At 42.3% G+C, this 20589-nt stretch overlaps 2 protein-coding genes across 2 annotated transcripts in view; one reads left to right on the plus strand and one right to left on the minus strand.

The window, feature by feature from the left end:
* AAMDC (adipogenesis associated Mth938 domain containing) overlaps window positions 1-5078 on the plus strand; it is a 30338-nt gene extending 25260 nt beyond the window's left edge. Inside the window, exons 3-4 of the mRNA XM_060605531.2 lie at window positions 2802-2897; window positions 4901-5078. Of these exons, the coding sequence (XP_060461514.1) occupies window positions 2802-2897; window positions 4901-5041 (237 nt within the window). The 3' untranslated portion in view covers window positions 5042-5078. The remainder of the gene's footprint in view (window positions 1-2801; window positions 2898-4900) is intronic.
* Window positions 5079-11078: 6000 nt separating this feature from the next.
* INTS4 (integrator complex subunit 4) overlaps window positions 11079-20589 on the minus strand; it is a 116756-nt gene continuing 107245 nt past the window's right edge. Inside the window, exons 20-23 of the mRNA XM_060605529.2 lie at window positions 19648-19807; window positions 19300-19443; window positions 15183-15303; window positions 11079-11494 (exon numbers count right to left, since the gene is read on the minus strand). Of these exons, the coding sequence (XP_060461512.1) occupies window positions 11316-11494; window positions 15183-15303; window positions 19300-19443; window positions 19648-19807 (604 nt within the window). The 3' untranslated portion in view covers window positions 11079-11315. The remainder of the gene's footprint in view (window positions 11495-15182; window positions 15304-19299; window positions 19444-19647; window positions 19808-20589) is intronic.

Here is a 20589-nt window from a genome sequence, read left to right on the forward strand (position 1 = left end):
ATTTTGTAGCTTTTTTACTAAGAGTATACAGATTTGGAGTTGTTATATTTTTGTTGATGAATTTGGCCTTTTAAGCATCATGATATGACACTGCTTATCTGTAGTAATATTTCTTAAGGTCGACTTAATCTGATATTAGTATAACCACACCACTTTTCTTACCGTGTGTTTATGTGTTTTTTCATCCTTATACTTTCAACCTGTGTTTTTTTATTTAAAGTGCATACCTTATAAGTAGTGTTTAGTTGGATCTTGCTTTTTAATCTAGACAATCTTTACCTTCAACTCTTTAGTCCACTTAATGTTATTATTGATATAGCTACGTTTTATTTTTTATGTTTATTTTTGAGAGAGAAAGAGAGAGAGCAGGAGAGGGGCAAAGAGAGGAGGAGACACAGAATCCGAAGCAGGCTCCAGGCTCTGAGCTGTCAGCACAGAGCCTAACGTGCAGCAGCCACCCAGGGGCACCGGTATAGCTATGTTTAAGTGTTTCAATTGTCATTTGTTTTTTGTTTGACCTCATGTTTCCCATTCCTTCCGGCGTTAATCAACTATTTGTTAAATATTCCATTCTGGGGATGTCTGGGTGGCTAAGTCGGTTAAGTGTCCAACTTTGACTCAGGTCATGATCTCATGATTCGTGGATTCGAGCCCCACATCAGGCTTTGCTGACAGCTCAGAGCCTGGAGCCTGCTTCGGATCTGTGTCTCCCTCTCTCTGCCCCTCTGCCGCTCTCAACTCTCTCAAAAATGAATGAATGTTAAAAAAAATTTAGGGATGCCTGGATGGCTTAGTTGGTTGGGTGTCCCAACTTCAGCTCAGGTCATGATCTCATGGCTCATGAGTTCGAGCCCCGCATTGGGGTCTGTGCTGACAGCTCAGAGCCTGAAGCCTACTTCGGATTCTGTGTCTCCCTCTCTTTGCCCTTCCCCTGCTCATGCTCTGTCTCTCTCTCCTTCAAAAATAAACATTTAAAAATTAAAAAAAAATTTTTTAAATATTCCATTCTGTCTCTTCTGTGATTTTTTAGCTTCTGTTTGTGTGAGAGAGACAGAAACAGAAAGAGAGAGATTGCTCTAGGGAAGATTCAGGTTCACACTTAAACTAATAAATATTCTACCTGCAGTGAGCAACACAACTATGTGTGGTCATTAGGCTTATTTCTTTCAAACTTCAAGAAAGTTGCTCTTTGGTTTATGGTATTCGAACAAAATGCATTAAACTGAAAGTTACACGTTTCAGTTCAAATCCCAGCTCCACCACCTAAAACTTGCGTCATCTTGGCCAATGTGTATATATTTTGCGAGCTTCAGTTTCCTTATCTATAAAATGAGAATGGGTGTTTTAGTGCTACTTTATAGGATGACTACATAGATCATGTGAAGTAATTTCTATAGCTATATTATGAAAACTGTAACTATATAAACATATAGGATATTATTTCAGGATTTAATGAGAAGACTGATTTGCTCTCTTTATACCTTAAAAAATATATATAAATTTCAATCCTATCTCTTCTATCATCTTTCTAAATTGAAAAACCTTTCTTTGGTACACTTGTCTTCATGATATTTTTGGCAGTTCTTTCCTTGTACCATCTCCAACTATGATTGGGTACCCCTTCCACAACCACTGCATCAAGACATACTTCTTTCTGCTCATACTTTAAGACCCAATTAAAACAGCATGTCATTGATGACAACTTCCCACTCGTATTTATTCCCTCTCTTCTGATATCCTCTCAACTCTATTTATCTATTTATCTTATCCTACTGTAACTACTTCCACACATTCACTAACTTTGCCTGACTAAAACTCCTCCATTAACTATTTGGTTCATCTCAGTATTTCCAATGTTGAGTGTAGAGCCTGGTGCAGAGTAAGTGTGCAGTAAATACCTGTTGACTGAATGAAAGGATAAAGATAGACAACTCAGGGAAGGACGGCTTTGGTCACTGATCTTCAGCGCTGAGAGTGTCATCCCTGTGAAGATACAGAATACGTGAAGCCCAGTAATTGTGCTCGTATTTATCAAACTCCCACTATCCCATTTGCTGATGTGGAAGCAGTTCAGAAGCCACCATCCTTTAATGTTGGATTAATGTCACTAAACATCTTACCTTAAATATCCCTGGGAAACTCTGGGAAGACTTTATGTAGTGATGGGTTTTAAAGCATCAATGTAAGTTTTCCATAAGTGGGAAAGGAGCTCAGAAAAAGGTAAATTCTCTTGAAGTCTTTCCACAGTCCAAATTTTGGCCTAGTGTGCAAGTGCTTTCTTCTCCTACCCCCCTCTTTCCACTCTCACCTGTGACACACCAGTCATACTGAATGACGTTTAGTTCTCCATGTTTTTGTTTCCTCTGAGCCTTTGTACATGCTATTCCCTCCACTTAGAATGCTTTGTCCCACTGATTTCCTGTTACCTGGCTAATTCTTGTGTGTCGTGTAGGTCTCAGCTTACATGTTACCTCCTCTGGGATGCCTTCAGTGACTTGTCCCGACTCCCCAAGTCTGAATTCAGTGCTCTTTCTCTATGTTCTCACAACACCCTGAACTAACTTCCTTTAGCACTGATAAAAGTATTGAAATTTCTTTTTATTCTTCTATATTTTTCACTAGACTTAGCATTGAATCTTCTATTATTCCGAGGGCCCTGAATGATGCTTGGCACAGAATAAACCTCAGTAAACATTTTCTCAATAAATTAATGGATGAATGAATGAATCCCACAAGAATCCCAACTGCAAAGAAAGCTTAAAATAACAGGTAGCTGGTATACTTTCTCTTTCCATATCCAGCATTCTCCTGGTGTGCAGCCTGCAGATGTGGAGGAAGTTGTTAAGAAGGGTGTGCAGACTCTTGTGATTGGCCGAGGGATGAGTGAGGCCTTGAAGGTAGGTATTGGTGAGCACAGCATTCCTGAGGACAGCTGGTGACCTCTTGGACCATTACCTTAGAAATATGTCCTTCTTGGGGCGCCTGGGTAGCTCAGTTGGTTAAGCGTCCCACTTCGGCTCAGGTGATGATCTCACCGTTCGTGGGTTCAAGCCCTGCGTCTGGTTCTGTGCTGACAACTCAGAGCCTGGAGCCTGCTTCTGATTCTGTGTCTCCCTCTCTGCCCCTGCCCTGCTTATGCACTCTCTTTCAAAAATATAATAAAGGTTTAAAAAAAAAAAAAAAAAAAGTCCTTCTTGGGAGCTCATCTCAATATATCATGCACCCTCATTTTGCTGAGTCAAGAGTGGCCTAGGATAAAATAATGGATGTTAGTACTCTTCCTCATCAGGGTTGGACTCTCCAGTCTCAACCTAAGCCTAGGCCTGTGTTGTTTCAACTATTTTTCAGAAATTCTTCACTCCTGGAATTCTCAAGCTCGATAGCTATCAATATTCAGTTCTTTAGATTTCATAGTACTTCACTTTTTTATTACATGACATTTTTATAATACTTTCTATTCTTTCCTTGAACACAATCAAGTTATGCCTTTTTTCCCTTTCAGAAAAAAAAATTTATTTTTATTGTACTTAAAGAAATAATACATGCTTATAGCAAAACAGGAGATGCAGAAATGTTGAAGTAGAAAAGTGAGAGCTCCCCACCCCGGTTTGTACATGTAATGTATACTGCTCCAGGTCTCTATGTAACTGCAAATACATACTCTTACACATACAGATATACACGTACACACTTAAAATCATTTTTTACATCAACAGGATCACATTGTACATATTGTTCTGTAACTTCCTACTGATGTTTTTACATTGTGGACAGCCTTTCACAGAAGTATATAGAGATCTACCTCATTCTTTCCTTTAGACAGATGTCCTAAAATACAGTTCCCTACTGATAAAGCTGCGATTCATTTATATTTTTTGTTTAACCTAGTTTTTCTCCCATTAAAACAATTCCTTTCTACAGGCTACTGTTATTATAAAGTTATTCAAACATATAAAAAATATAGGGTGTTTAAAAAATATTTCAGAACTCTTTGAGGCAGAGTCTAAATAAAATCTCCTTAAAATACTCAGCACAAGCCAGTTAAGAAAATATCCAATAATAGCTGCCACTATTGAGAATCTTTTATATAAATTAATTTACATTTATTCAGTGCCTTCTATGGGTCAGACACTATTCTAGGCACTGGAGACAACACGAAAAATGAGACAAACAAGGTTCATGGCCCTCTTGGAAATTAAAACAGTAGATAATTTCACATCGTAACAAATGTTGTGAAGAAAATAGTGACTTCTGAGGGGCTGCTCTAAATGCAGGAGTCAGGAAGGGCCTTTCTGAAGAGACATTTGAGCTGCCGTGTACATACAGTAGTTAACTTCATGCTCACACCACCCTGTGATGTTAGAGTTATTCCCATTTTATAGCAGAAGAAACTGGGGTTGAGAAACTTTAAACAGCTCGCCTACAGCCACTTAGTGGGTACATGGCAAAGTTAGACTTTAGACTCTGGATGGACTAACTCAAACATTCAACATTTACATGCTAGACATTTTACATACCTTAGCTGAATTAATTTTCATACCAGCCCTGTAAACTAGGTATTATTATCCCTATTTACAGACATGGAAATCAAGGGTCAGAGAACTGAATTCACTTACCCAAGGTCACACTGCTAGTAACACTTAAATCCAAGATTGTCTGACTCCAGAATCCATACTCTTTCCATTTCCACTTCACCGGAGCTTAGTACATGCAGGATACTTTCAATCAACTTCTTAGAAGCCTTACTGACTCCTTGGGGCTCACTGCCAAATTTTCGACTGGTAAATGCTGGGTGACAGTTGTCATTGTCCAATTCTGTAGAGAGCACTTGCCTCATGGCAGGAAAGGAAACCCTGGAGAGCCTTTCCCTGGACTCACTCATCTCTTTCCCTCTTCCCAGGTGCCTCCGTCAACTGTGGAGTACCTTGAGAAACAAGGCATTGATGTGCGGGTCCTCCAGACAGAGCAGGCAGTGAAGGAGTATAATGCCTTGGCTGCCCGAGGAATCAGGGTGGGAGGGGTCTTCCATTCCACGTGCTGATGGAGCCTTAAGGAGAATAAATCACTAAGCCACAATGCCTCTGACTATCACTCTTACCACTCTCACCAACCTCCCCAAGCATTTTTCAACAGCTGCTCATGCCCAGTGCTGGGCTAGGGTTTGGGATGCATGGATGACTAAGGCAAGGTCCCATTCTGGGGGGAACTGAAAAGGGAGAAGACAGATATATACCAAAGTTTAATAATACAGTAAATGTTAGGCCAGAAATACAAGAAAATAAAGGCAAAAATAAAGCCTTCTGCTTTGAAGGCCAAAGAAAAGTTTCAGTGCATTAAAATTACATTGCGATTGATGCTTTGGAATGTTTAACCATTAATTCAACCAATTTTTACTGAGTACTTTATATGTCAGGAACTGCTAGAGGCTCCAGAGAAACAGCAATAAAAGTCTTATCCTCACAAAGCTTATATTCTAGTGGGGAAAATAAACAATAAATTCCATAATGAAAGCAGAACCTGTTATGAAGAAAAATAAAGCAGGATAAGAAGATGAAGAGTAGTGAAGGCTATTTCAGATACGTGGTCAGGAGAAGTCTCTTTGTGCAGATGATGTAGGAGCAGAACCGTGAGTGAAGTGGCAGAACAGTTCTGTAATAGTAGCAATAAAAGGAGCAATGTCCTGATACTAGGGATCTAGGTCATCTGTCTTACTAGCTAAACCTCACCTTCCCTTGCTACGAAATGATGGGGCTGGACTAGACCACCGTGGATAGTCTTTGTTCTGTTAAATGCCACACATGTCCTTTGTGAAGCCTTAGAAGAGACTGATGAACTATAATAAATTATCACCATCTCATTAGTTTTCATTCCTCCCCCTCTTTAAAGAGTTAGGAGTATGGGCTTTGGTGTCAAATAGCCTTGACTTTGAACTGTGGCTTCCTGCCACTCATTGGTTGGGCATTTATTTAATCTCTTAAGAGTTTCACTGTTCTCATCTGTCAGATAGGGATAGTAATTAGTACCTGGAGTGATTTTGTAGGTATTAAATGGGGTGATTCATACCATGTCTTAGCATACTGCTTGGCATGTAGTAAGGACTCAATAAATTGAAGCCATTGTTGTCATTGTATTTTGATTAATAGGTGTGCTGTGTAACGTCAACATTTCTTTTTATGGTTCATAACATAGCAGCTTATTTCATAGATCTGTAGGATGTTGAAGCCCAAAGGAACTATCTACTCTTATTTATTCATTCTCCTTCATGCCCATTTACTAAGAGGCTCTTACTGAGACTGATTTTCATATGACCAGTTATTGCTGGGCCCTAGAATAAATTCTAATTCTTGCCCTCAGGAGTTCTGTGGGAGAGACAAATCTACAGATAATGATGATACAGGTGTTAATGTTATAATAGTTACAAGGTCTAATGGTGACCTAAAGGATGGCCTAATCATACCAGAATGGAAGGGAAAGTAAGGAAGACATCACTAAGAACAGGACACAAGCTGAGTCTTAAAGAACAGGTGTTCATCTATTCGCCGAACATTTGGCAAATTTTAAACATTTACTAGGTCAAGTGTCTATCACAGCCACAATAAAATACAATTGTCCCACCTCAGCCCTTGTTGAAGCCACGACCCCAGAAAGCTGGGTTTTGCTCCATGTGAGCCTGTCACCTGCTTGGCCCAGTTGGTATCTGACTGGGCAGCCAATCCACAGACCCAACAGCAACTTAAGATGTGGCTTGGCAAGAAAAGGGGAGCTAAGACTACTAGAATGGAAAGTGAAGGAACCTCTCCAAGTTTGCCCAGCAAGGAAGTGGCAGTGTTCTCACTGTGCATCTGCGCACAGAGTAGTTGGAAGAAACAGACGTTAAATACAGAGTGATGGTATCAATGTTGCAAACTGGCACAAAGCTACCTAGACACCTGTTTTGTCTCCGAGTCATCAGATTAGAACCCAATGCTGTGTCTTGATCTCTACTACACACCACCTTAAAAGGTCCATGGGAGTGGGATGCCTCACTGGCTCAGTCGGTAGAGCAGGCAACTCTTGATCTCAGGGTCGTGAGTTGAAACCCAACACTGGATGAGAGCTTACTTAAAAAGGGGGGGGGGGGGGGAGGGCATGGGGTGAGATCCTCACAGACCTGACTTAGCCTGGAGGTCTGAGGAAGTCCTGCTCAGTGTCCTTCCTGCCACCAGCAATTTGACAGATACAGGATCTTTCTAGGTCTCAGTTCACTCAGCTCAAAAAAGCCAGGCAGCTATACGGCTAGAGGGTGTTTGATAAAATTCAGACTGTTTCTCTATCAATGCAATCAACTTTTTTGTTTCTAAGTGGAATGTAAAGTGAGACATCTCTAGTGGGTGTTGCATTAGGTGTGGGTGTAATCAGTGTTCCTGAGTTGTCTCCACATTAGAGAGAACTTAGTACAATCTTCTTGGAGACAGAAGTATCTGGCAGTGACATTATTAAACTTTGTATAGAACCTGGTAATAAACAGCTCCTATTTCTGAATCTGTTCTCCATGGTCATTGCTGGAAATGTGCAGAACCTGGAGAAAAGCTATTTTTCCACGTGACACTATACTTGGTCCCATGTCTTAATCATTAAGCCCTTTGATTTGATTTGTAGGCAGCACAGCCCTCCCTCTGCCCACACTTAATTTCTTCTAGCTTGAGTGGTTCCTAAGACGAGAAGTCTGCCAAGTGCTTTCTGGGTACCCTGTAATTCTGTTTGCAGAAGTCAATCGTGTCAAAGCCAAATATAAAGTCCTTTCGGAAACACGAATCCCAGGGCTGGCTTTTGCAGGCATGCCATGGTGCTGCTAAGTTTGCTCTGGAATCATATTCATTCTTCCCCTGCCTGGTATGTGCCAGTAGCTGTGCTGGGGATACAACAGGTGTTCTCACTGCATCTACACACAGAGTAGTTGGAAGAAACAGACATTAAATACAGAGTGATGGTACCAATGTTGCAAACTGGCACAAATCTACCTAGACACCTATTTTGTCTCAGAGTCATTTTAACATTAATTTTTAATGGCTTTTTTTTTTTTTACATGAAAATGCAGATTTCTGGCTTTTCTGGAAGAACTGGAAGATCTTATACCCCCAGGCCCACACTGACAAACCACTAAGTAGAACTGAATGACAACTGTCTTCTGACAGAAGCTATGCTCTGACTGAAGAGAACTGAAGTCTATTATCTTCCTCCAGGCTGCATGACTCCTTTTCCCCTGCCTACCTTCTTTAGAGGTTTCCATTTGTGAGCCTGAAATAAATACTTAAATAAATATCCTTAAAGAACATATAGAAGGCTGTCGGAACACAGAGGCCACGCACCAAGCCCACAGGAGACACAAGACAGGCTCCAGAATGAGGCTCAGTTCTGGAGAATGAGAAGGAACCAAAGGAGACAATTTGAGGATATATTCTGGGGCTCAGCAGGTCCAAAGGTCTGAGACAAAACAGCATGATGAATGTTGGCAAGAACTACAGACCTCCTCTATAGCCAGAGAAGTACAAGAATGTGTTGCAAAGGCAGTATGAGGCTGGAGAGCAGGGGAGGGGCATGAAGAGCCTTCGGGGACAGAACTTTAGACTTTATCCTGGGACAGAAGTGGGCCACTTGAGAGGGACTTAAGCAGGGGAAGGGCATGAGCAGATCTGGGTTTTAGAAAGATCACTCTGGTAGCTGTATGAAGACTGAACTGAAGGGGCAAGGTTTGAGGCAAACCTTTAGGAAGCTAATGCCCCATTTTAGGGGAGATGATGGTGGCCTGCACTAGGACAGAAACTGAGTATGAGAAGGGAATTGAGTCAAGAAACATCTAAGCAGAATTTAAAGGACTTGATGGCTATGTTTACATGAGGGGTGAGGAGGAAGTCCAATGTGACACCTAGGTTTCTAGCTTTGCCTGCTGGGTGCAAGGGAGACTGCTTACAAAGCACAATAGACCCATTATGGAAACCATATTCACTAAGAATCAGGAGGCCTGGGTTCCAGCCGTGGCTTCACCATGGATTCTCTCTGGGCTTGTACATTCACTTCTAAAATGAAGGTGCCACACCAGAGTGATCTTTATACCCCCTTCAGGTCTTTATAATATAAGGTCATTTTTTTCACTTCATTCAAAGTGTGGAAACAGATGCAGAAAAATCAAGATTCTCATATTCCACAGAACCTGATAATTCAGGGTAAAAGGAATTTAAAAGGTTGGACCCAATCTCTCATATGATACTTGAATTCCTTTGCAATAAACTTGTTAGGAGCTTGTTCAACCTCTGCTTGAACACATCCAACATGGACATTTTCTTATCTCCTAATGTATCCCATTTAATTCTCACCTACCTTTTAAAAACTTATCTTAATACTAAGCTATAATCTGCCCCTTAGTGTATCTCCACCTTTGGTGCAAAACATACTATATTCTGGGTATTAAGACCTAGGATAAAGTCCTAGCTTTGCCCCTTAGGAGAAAAACATAATCTCAAAACCTCAGTTTCTACACCTGTAAAATGGGAGATAACCTGAAAGGATTTTTATAGCAGGGGTACTAGATCTGAAAAGGATGCAGCACAGCCTTCTCCCAGGAGGCTTTCTAAAGCTATAGCATGAGGGGCTCAGTTGGCAGCCATGGGCTTCATTGTTTTCATCTACACTCCAACCTAGTAATCATCATTAGATGCCTGGGTAAGGACTGTGCTGTGATTCGGCCTAGCTCCCAGCTTCATTTTGTCACCAGGGACAGCACTTTTGCCAGGGTATCTTGTTGACACAGAAGAGCCCACTGATGGCACATCCTTGAGATATACAAAACAAGCAAGTACACTAGAAAAGGCAGTGCTGTGAAGATCTTTCTTCCCTTAGTCCCACTCTAGCAGGTAAGACGTTCTGGAGCCAGACTACCTGGGTTCAAACCCCAGCTCTATCGTTTATTAGTTGTGTGACTGAGGCCAAGTTACTAATTCTCTGAACTCCAACTCCCTTGCTTGTAAAACAAAGATGATAGTATAACTATTCAGAGGGTGGTCGTGAGGATTACAGGAGTTAATTCATGCAAAGGGTTTACAACACTGCTGGGCACAAGTCAAGTGCATTAAAGCAAAAGCCAAACATGCTTGAATTAAAATTCCAGCTTCACCTGAGTAATCCTATAATCTTCCTATTATTTTTATAAGTTTTCCACGTACCAAATACGATCAAGATTGGCTGCAGATTCAGATTCTACCAAGCATTATTTGATTGAACCCATTCAACAGCATTTAAGGTATAATTATCTCTATTTTATAGACAAGGAAACAGAGGCATAGAGAGCTTAAGATCTGAAGGCTTTTTCCATATACTTTCCCTGAGCTGGTACAGCCTAGGCCTTTGGAATCATCTTGGATTTAAATGAATACAGGCTTTACTACTTACTGTACAGGTTTCCTCCCAAGACTCCTCACTCTAAAGTCTCTGGAAGACTCAGTTGGCTGCAGCAAGGATTAAATGACAGGTAAAGTAGCACAGCCCTCACACAGTTAACATCTCTGGTGCACTTACTGTTCTTACACCCCAGCTACACCCTTAACTCACACGCAGCTCCAACTGGAGTCATCAAAGATGTAGTGTGTAGTGGGAGAGGACTTTATTTCTTACACTGGATCCCTCTTTTCCATAATCCTTGTTTTTCCTAAAATATGGCCCTTATGCATTATTTTGGTTCTTAGGGTAATGACAGGCAAGATCAAGAATCTCCCTCAGGGATGAAAATGATTCATTCTCCAGCTACTCCTTCAGTCCTTGGCACAGCTACTGCCTGAGTTGGGAAAAGAGCTTCTCAGCAAGATAGCGACGTCTAAGGCCATTCAGGAACTTTCGATGGTGAAAAAGCACACCTGTGAAAGGAATGGGCCCTAGCAAACAGACTACTGATGTAAGAAACAAGATTATGCTCTAATAAGCAAGTCTTTGGAGGTGCCTAGAAAATTACATCTTTGTTTCATACTTGAAGAATGTAACCATGTGATATAAATGTTGAACCTATTAGCCACATAATTTTTTAAGGACCAGGAACTGGAACACCTAGGTGTTTTCCCAACTTTATTGGCGGTATGAGGAGACAGGGAAGGAGGAGGTGTAGATTTGAAGGTTTTTGGATTTTTAATGCGAAATAATTTATCCTGTATTTGATACTAGACAAGACTAAAAGGGTCATGTCCTCCTTATGCCCTTACGCCATTTCCAGGTGAAGTGCTCTAGGCTTCCGCCTCACTCTGATAGCTAAGAAGGGCCTTCCAGCCTCGGCTCTAAAACCCGCTTGTGCCTCAGCGCCTTGCAGGTTTGGGCATTATGTAAACTTTCACAGACTTGCTGAAGGGGATGGTGCCCTCGATGCTGGTCTCCACCTGGGATGACACCTCACCACCCTCAATCCAGGGGGACTTTGGAATGCGGGAATTGGAGTTGTAGGCCAGCAGCAGCCTGACTTCCACCTGGCATGGTTCTGGAAAAAAAAGACAAAAGAAATCCTCTATGAGGGCAACTGCTAGGAACGGGGATGAAATGTCAAATAAAAGCAACATCAAAGATGGAAGCAATAGGGTTTCTAAACATTTCTTCATCTGCCCTCATCCCTTCCCCCTCACCAAACAAAGACACTTTCCCAGCTTGAATCCTGTGAGGCTGAGCCCGAGCCTGCAGATGTGCGGCTTCTCCGCCACATCTCTGTGGGCTCCCTGCAGCTCAGATCCATGGTGGATCAGAAGGAAGCTAAAAACGGAGGCCTTCTAGCCTTAAGAGAGGGCCAAACGGGCCTACATATGGCTGATTCTCATGCCCAGATAACCGTGCTCTTCCTGTGTGGCTCGGGCACGAAGGCTGCAGGTATCACAGACTCTACCATCTTAGTGGAGAAGCGGCCCTGATTAGCAAACACTTCTGGCAAAAAATTCTCACCAGTGACCAAGAACATGTTTCAGGGACCTAAAATCACGCCATTAAACCTTTCATTCTTTAAATGACATGACATTATGGCACTGATCTTGTGTCTGCATGTGGCAGGCCCCAGTAAGAGTGAGTAATCCCTCCCTCAAGTTGCTGACTGTTGGAGACAGAGACAGTTACAATGGAGCACAGCACTCTAATCAAGTCTGTAAGAAGAATGAGGAAGGAGCCCAGGAAGGCGTTGGAAGAGAATACCTGCTCTGCGCCAAGCACATCACCTGAAGAGTATGCACCCCGCCACACCATGAAAGACTGTCACAATCCCCAAAAAGTCTCAAGGCTCTGAGAGGTTCTAAGTGACTGCACAAATCCACACCGTTGACAGAATTTGAGCCCAGTTCATAAACTGAAGCAATTAATCTCTTAACCATGTGGTCTCTATAAAGGAGGGGGAGAGAATTTCCGGAAAAACTTAAAGACCATTGCAAAGGGCCAGGAATAGAATAAACTTGGGAGGAAAATGTGCAAGTGTTGAAGATGAGCCCAATGCCTAGATATATAGGGGACGAGAATGAGGGCTGGAGGGATCTAAGTGAACAAGGGCAGAGGTCCCAGGACTTCTCAATGCCCCCCACCCCAGGCCTCTTCCTAATCACGTCCTGACTTCTCTCTAGGGACGAGAGCAGAGACTGAATTGCTTTTCTCCAGCCAGAGCAAACTAGCCAGACCAAGAGAGCAGCCCTGGCACCACCACTTACCAGCTACTGGTATGGACACCATCATGTAATGAGGGGCCTGACAGCAGCCTGGGTATAACTGTAATGAAGCCAGTGCTGCTCTCCAGCATCAGGCTCAAGTATCAGCTCTCCCGCTACGTATGATCCCCTCTTTAGGTCCCAGATGGCTGTTGCCAACCACCAACCACAACCTAGCCCTGATTCTCACAGCACTTTCAGCCAAATCCTGGGGAGGTCAGAGGACTCAACCCCACCTGTTCGTTATGCCTTCCCTCACCTGCATGTGGTAAGAATGGCAATTCCAGCCATTGCCATCAGAGGAGAGGAGAGGGGAGAGACAACAAGAGGAGACAATAGGAGAAAGGAACAAAAGATCATGTGGGACAAACCATGTAATCTATTCATCATGCCTGGAAGATCTCTAATGAGGTATGCATTCTTGCTTCCATCTTACAGATGAAGAAAATAAGACAGAGAGGTAAAATAACTTTCTCAGGATCACTGAGCAAGGGAGGCAGAATCTGGAACCTGGTTGGCGTGACTCAAAGCTTCTGACATGGCAGACTCCTGCCTCCCGGAGGAGAGGCCCCTGGTACAGAGCTGCTGAAGGCCTGCATGGAGGAACACCCACCAGCACCAGGCTCTATCTCCTGGATTAGGAGAAAGAAGGCACAGGTGCATTCAGAAGGAGAACATGTTTCACTTTGGTGTCCCAGGTCAGAAGGGATTTGGTAGTTAGGAAATGTGAGTGCCAGCCTCAGCGCCACCGCTGACCAGCTATGTGGACCTCCATTTATGCATGTATAAAATGAAAAACAGGACACTAAATTCCCCAACTTGGTCTAAGGATTAAATGAATTTTAATGGCATATTGAAAATCCTGTATTCAATTTTCATTATTTGTTGAGCACTTACTACCTTCCAGGCTCAAAGGACACATGATACAGAGGCATCAGAGATACAGAGGTCAAGATGATTAACAAGTTCTCTGCTCTTGTGGTGCCTTCATGCTAATGGGAAAGTCAGTAACAAATTAAATGGGAGAATTCCCAACATTAGTTAGCACTACGCTGAGAATTAAAAAAGAGGTTTGTAATAGCAGTCTCTCAAAGGGGGCGATCCTGAATGAATTATAATTCTTCAGGCTCAGGACAGCTTGGTAGCCCTAGTTCGGGCAATGACTTACTGTGTGACCAGGGCAAGTTGGTAGGCCCCTCTAAGAACTCTGAGGCTCTTCTGAGATCTAGCATGCTGTGGTTTGCCTCTCTGAGCTGTGGGTCTTCCAAAACAATACTGTCCCATGGCCTATCTTTCTAGCTATCAAGTCTAGGATCCCTTTATGAGAAGAGATTAGAATAAGAAATTCTCTACCTTCCTGTGGTGGCTAATAGTGCAGAACATTCCAGGCAGCAAGGATATGAAATGAGGGATGCTCAGGGAGGAAGATCCCGGGTAAAGCATTGCCGGATGCCCCCTAAATTGGGCCAGGCCCAGGGTCACTGACTAGATCCCCAAAGGGGCTGCCCTGATATTCAAGAGCACTACTTCCTCTTTGTGAAAACTTTATTATGTCATTTATACCCACCTAACACCCCTGACAGAGGGAAACCATTAATAAGGGCATTAAGTCACTCATGTAAGTAATATAGAGAAAGAAAAGTCTAGAAAGCAACCACTTAAGTCTAAAATAAACCAAATTTGGTGTCATGAAACACCTTCCCCAATAACAACCATGCTTCTGAATCATCTTCAATGATTGAGAAAATACCAGTGAGGCCAATTCTCCCCCCACATTTTAGGTTCTGTAGGCCGAGTCTCTTTTTCCAGTTTCTAAAGCAGCCTTACAGGCTTGAAATGTAATGTCCCATGCACTTGTATTCTTCCATTTTATTCTTAAGAATTTTTAAAGTTACTTACGTAACCTCCCTATCTTTTCACAAATTATTAAATTATTACATTAAACCAGTCCGTGTGGGAGGGGAGGGCAGTAATAGTTTACTTGTTTGGGGGGAAATGAACTAAATGGTTCATATACAAAGACAGAATGATTTTAATTTGGGGTAAGAAACATGAAACTGTTTCATTTCTAGACAGAGCAATCGTCAGAACCTCCTAGGTTGAGAATTATCATTTTCATTTGGAAGGTGAGGAAATGGATTCAGAAGGGAGAGTGGCTTGTCCAAGGCTATGCAGCAAGTCAGTAGCAGAATTAGGACAAGAAAATAGTATGCTGGCATCCAGCCGAGGGCTCTTTCCAGGAGATTCCATTCTATTGTAATCTCCTGTATACTTTCTGACAAAATCTTGTGCCGCAAGCAATCAAAGCAATGCAGCAAATTAGTCTAAATGCAGCCAGTTTAAGCTTTCAAACTCCTTAAGAAATTAAGTACAGTCCTCAGCAGGCCTGACTGAACCATGTATTTCTCAAAGTGCAAAAAAACAAATGCCTCAAGGTAAGTGTCATCCCCAGGAGCATATTCTCCTGTCCACCTTGGCCCACTGACCCCTTACCTGTCCAGGCAGTGTGGGAGAGGTACACCTGAGTGATAAGCCGGTGGCGCCCTGGGCCAGGATTCCGGAAGTCTGCTGGCTTAGGATGAATCATCTGAGCCTGGCCATCTGGATATAAGACCTAAGAAATGAGAGAAGTGAGAAAAAGAAATAGAAGAGCCATGAATTTTCAACAAAACTGCAGTGTCTGTTGTGAACCCCAAAATAGGAGGGAAAGAAGATACCAGCTTTCATTAAAAACTGTTCTAGGAGTGGGAGGTAACACTGTTGAGATCCCTGTACTCTCTGCCCCAGCACAAAGCAGTATTTGATAAATGTTTCCTGAATTCATGGTGAAGAAGTGATAGGAATATAGTGCCTCTATTCAGTACAAGAATAGGCAAAAGTACTAATGTTAGTGTGAAAAGCCTTCCCAGACACCCCCATCTGGGTGATTTGCTCCCTGCCTGGCTCTGAATCGCATCACAGGCCAGCACCCACCACCAACCACCAACCATTTAGAATAATTTTGTGACTGCATTTTCTCCACGAGGTTATAAGCAGCTAGGAAGCTCTTTCTATAGCTCTGTCAACAAAGGGTCTGCCCTGTTAAAAAACAAAATTCAACCACATGAGTTTGAAGATCTAATTGGCTTTACTGAGTATCGAGCAAGTAGAGAAATGTTCCCAGGAGTCGTCCAAAATGGAAAGGACACATTCCTGGAATGGGTCGAAACTGTAATTAAGTCTTGGTTTCCTGTTGTGGGGGTCAAATGGCTCCAATTTGGGCTGTCTTTTTTTTTTTTTTTCTTTGTTAACAGCTCAAATCACTGGCTAGTTCTCAAATCTCACACATGGCCAGAGCCTCGTCCTCACTATCGTAGGGGAGCCTCACAGCTATCTATGCAGAGGGCCCCTCACACTGCACGGTGTACAAACGAACTACACGAACAAATACAGCTGATCCTAGAACCACATGGCCTGGACTACGGAAATCTACTGATAAGGACAAAGTAGGGAACTATACAGGTCTTTCAACTATGCAACTCTGGTCCCATAATGAAAAAGGACGTCAGCTACCTCCATTTTTTACCCCAAACTTTCTCATCAATTCAGTTCTTCTTTCCAACCTATCTCTTAACTTAGACAAAAGACCCAGAAGGCAACGCATCTCCTGACAAGAACCAAAACTACCCCCTCAAGCAGTAATGACTGCACTGAGCCAGCAAGACCCCACATGATTGGCCCAAGGACAAGGAGTGAGGACCTTCACTGCCCACCTGCATGTACCCACCCACCTTGTCCACATTTTCCTTCTATAAACCTGGAAGTATTCTCAGCACTATGGAGACAGTCTTGGAGACATTAGCCTGCTGTCTTCCCAGTGAAATAATTTCAGTGAATTTCGTCCCTGAAATAAACTGCTGTCTTGTTTCACTACCACCTGTCTCTCGGCCTTTGGATTTTGCCAACAGCTAGTGACTGAACCTGGTCTGCTTGGGACCCCCCAAACCAGGTCCTCTTGCAATAATCTCCTCTCATCTGTCCAAAACAGAAAAAGTACTGGTCTGGACAGTACGTTCCTACCATCAGAGCTGTCCTGCAAATAGACAGTGAGCTCCCCACCTGTAAAGGCTTCTAAACAGTTTGGCCATGCACTTGGTGGGGTGGCTCTGGACATTTTCTAGTAAAGTCTAGTAGATGACCCTTAAATAATCTGCCTGTAATTTCATTTATGCTTAGTTGACCACTGAACTTTTTTCAGGGATAAATGTGAAACAGTAGTTCTCAACCCTAGCTCCACATTAGAATCATATAAGAGTTCTCAAAAAAAAAAAAAAACCAAAAAACTGGTATAGTCATGGGGCCTACCTTCTGGATTCTGATTTAACTGGTGTAGGCTGAGGCCTGTGCATCATTACTTTTTAATGTTTTCTGAGTAACTCTAAAGTGGAGGTAGAATAGAAAACCACTAATGTGGGGGGGAAAAAAACACAACCAAAAATGTGCAGCATCAACTCAGAATTAGTTTTCCGTACATCTTATGATTTATAATAAAGAATTCCTTAATGAAAAAAAAAAAAAAAAAAAAAAGGATTCCTGCTGGGAAGCCAGAGTTTTTTTCCCCCCTCTACTGTCACCACAGGCAAATCTTCAGGGCCTGACTCATTCTTACCTCTTCCAGAAGCTTTCCCTGCTGGCTCCAGGCTATTCTGTCCTCAGATTGTACTCACTGTCAGTGCTTGTGTCCCTACTTTTATTCATATCCCTTATGCCTAGAATACCTCCTTCAGCCCCTATCCTTTGCTCTTACTCATCCTTTCAGACCTCATCCATGCATGAGTGTCTCCACAAAGTCTTCCTTTTCCTCAGCCTCCAACCACACCATCCAAATTAAATTGTCTCACTGTGTGTGTGTGTGTGTATTATAAATACATTACAGAATTTTTTATAGTAGCTAAAAATTGGAATTAAGCTGTAGGGGAGGAAAAATAATTTTCCCTCTACATTTCTAGGTTCTTGGCTAAGATCACATTTATAATAAAAGACAGATAAACAGGAGAAAAACAGAAGTTTAAAACATGTAAACATCCTGTGTACATAGGAAATACCCAGGAAAACTGATTAACTCCCTGAAATGGCCCAAGATATCACCTTAAATACCATCTTCCACCAAAGACCAAAGGAAGGTGTTGCGGTGGGAGGGAGCCAGTTATGGGAGGTTACTAGGTAAGCACAATAAACAAAGGTAAGATTGCTATGCAAAAAAAAAAAAAAGAAAAAAAAAAAAAATATATATATACACACACACACACACACACACACACACACACACACACACACACATACATACACACACACACACACACACGAGTAAATAAATATTAATCTTTATGCCCAACCTGGGGTTCATGCTCTACCAACCAAGCCAGACATGTGCCCCTGTTGTGCAAACTTAAATTGGTGCCTGCTTCACTGATAAAAGAGTTTCTAGAGATTTAGTAATCCTTCTCTTCCAGGTACAAAGGAGACACCTTTACAAATGGTGATTTCCCTTATAAATGTAAATTTCCCTCACAAAAGGGCAACTTCTCTGTTTTCAGAGATTCTCCAGGTTCTGTGGCCTCTCAAAAACAATCATCCCCAAATATTCTTTATGCCAAAGAGGCATATTTAGAGAGGTATATTGTGTTCCCCTCCATTCTTGTCTTTGAAACTTCCTAGTTTCATAGTCAGAGGCTGAGTCAGTACATTACTCCATTACTTTAGTGAACCAGTCAGTCTCCTATTCTTGAGAATAAGTCAGCTCATTTAAATGGCTGGGTCTTTTTTCAGAAGGTAGTGTTGCAGATGGGTTCCCAAAATTAGGCCTATAGTACGCGACCAATCAGGTATTCATTAAGAGGCCCCAGTATTCTTCTGTGCATGTCTGAATGATGACTGAACTTCTGTTTTATAACTGCGTATCTATTTGTCTTTCACTGAAACTGAGCATCCTGAGGGCAAGAATTTAACACATTCACCCCTGCAACCCTAGTGCTCATCATGTGAGTAAGCATTACTTCGTGGATGGGTGGATGGGTGGATGGATGGGCAAGTGGGTAGTATTTTTGTGGGGCTTAACTGCAGACTGTTTAAACTGACTGGTATCTCTACTGCATCTGGCATGTGTCTCTAATATGTCTAACTTAGGAAAAAATACTCCCTAGTGATTTTTTTCAACCCATAAATTTTGCTCACCAAGTGGACCCATCCACAGCCTGAAAAGGATTTGTTTATTACAGTTTGCTTGCAGCCCTGAAAATACCAAGTTTTAACTTCACATTGTAAGACTAGAAAGACCCCTGTCATTCAGCGAACCCTTACTGGGTACCAGTGGCTTTATATACTTCATTTCCTTTCAGTGTCAATTGTTCCTAGTTGTCAGTTGTAGAATCTGAAGTTCAGAGTTTAAAGTAACTTGCTCTAAACCACAATCAGCGGAAGAGATGGGATTCACATCAAGACTCTTCACCATTAAGAATCATCTCTTCTCTCTCCTCACTTTCTATCCCTCAGGTAGAAATTACAGGGCTGCTGAAGTTAAATCCTTCAACACATGGTCTAGAAGCTCTATGAGGACCAAAATCTGACAGACCTGGACCTTCACGGTGCTTTGGGGATCCTGCACATGTTCCAGGGTTGCATCAACATCCAGGGCCACAACCAACCCGGATGTAAACCGCAAAGGGTTGTCTGACTCGCCTGCTGGCTCAATGATTGTGGCTGAAGCTTTGTGGATCTGTAAGCAAGAAAAAAACATAATGATCCTGAAGCCAGGTCATCCCTGGGCAACAAAACATGATCCGTGCAGCTTTCTGTCTCATTATTAACAGGTGAACATGTGAAAGCCAATCAGAGGGAAGGCTCTAGCCCAGCTATTCAACTGGTCAAAGAAGATCACCAACGTCAACAGTTCTGACTGTCTGAACAGACTTGACAGGACCTGCTCTGGAAGGGGGAGGTGTAGGAAGGTACTCTGCCGCAGCATGGTCTGTACAATTTTGACAACTTCTACAGGTTTGGATGTCATGAGTCGGGGCATCAGGTCAAGAAGTTTGTCCACAAAGCTGTCCTGTAGGTGGGGCAAATCAGCAATAAAACACCTGCAGGAACAAACAGAAGCCAAGTGACTAAGCATTTATTTACCACAGGATGATCCCCAAACATATGCCAAATCCTAAGGTAGGAGAAGTGATGAACTGAAGGAGTTCATGGTCCCTGAATGAGAAAGCCAGGCACCTAGATAATTACGCCTTGGTGATATGAGCATCCTGATAGCCTTTTATTGAATACCCCTGTGTGCCAGATATACTCCTCAAGTGTTTGGCATGATCATATTTAATCCTCCCAGCAATCCTGTGCATTGTTACAATCATTATTTTCATATTATAGATTCATTAATTAAGTTAACAAATACGTCTTTAAGACTGCAAGTGCCAACTACTATCACAGGCACCAGGGATATAACCGTGAGCAAAAGAGAAGAAAATGCCTATCTTAATGGGGCTTATATTTGTAGAAAGGAACACAGAGATTCAGAGAAAATGATGTTGCATTGAGGCTTAAAAATGTTAAATAAACTCATTCCCAGCTCTGATTCCACAGTACTCCTGCCTTATAGAAGGGGACAGTCGAAAAATATTTCACTGAGGTAATAGCAGTGCAGGGACTCAGGGGCTGAATTAAGAAAGAATGTACAACTCTATGCAAGAGATGAGAAACTATGGCATACCAGAGCTATCACCTTCCTAAAAGTCTCTTCAACCCAAATGTGCAAAAACAGACTCTCCATCTTAAATCTAAAACCAAGGGCACCTGGGTGGCCCAGTCGGTTGAGTATCCAACTCTGGATTTCAGCTCAGGTCATGGTCCCAGGTTGTAGGAT

Source organism: Panthera onca, chromosome D1 (genome assembly GCF_046562875.1).
Source record: "Panthera onca isolate mPanOnc1 chromosome D1, mPanOnc1 haplotype 2, whole genome shotgun sequence".
In the NCBI taxonomy this organism is placed as follows: domain Eukaryota; kingdom Metazoa; phylum Chordata; class Mammalia; order Carnivora; family Felidae; genus Panthera; species Panthera onca.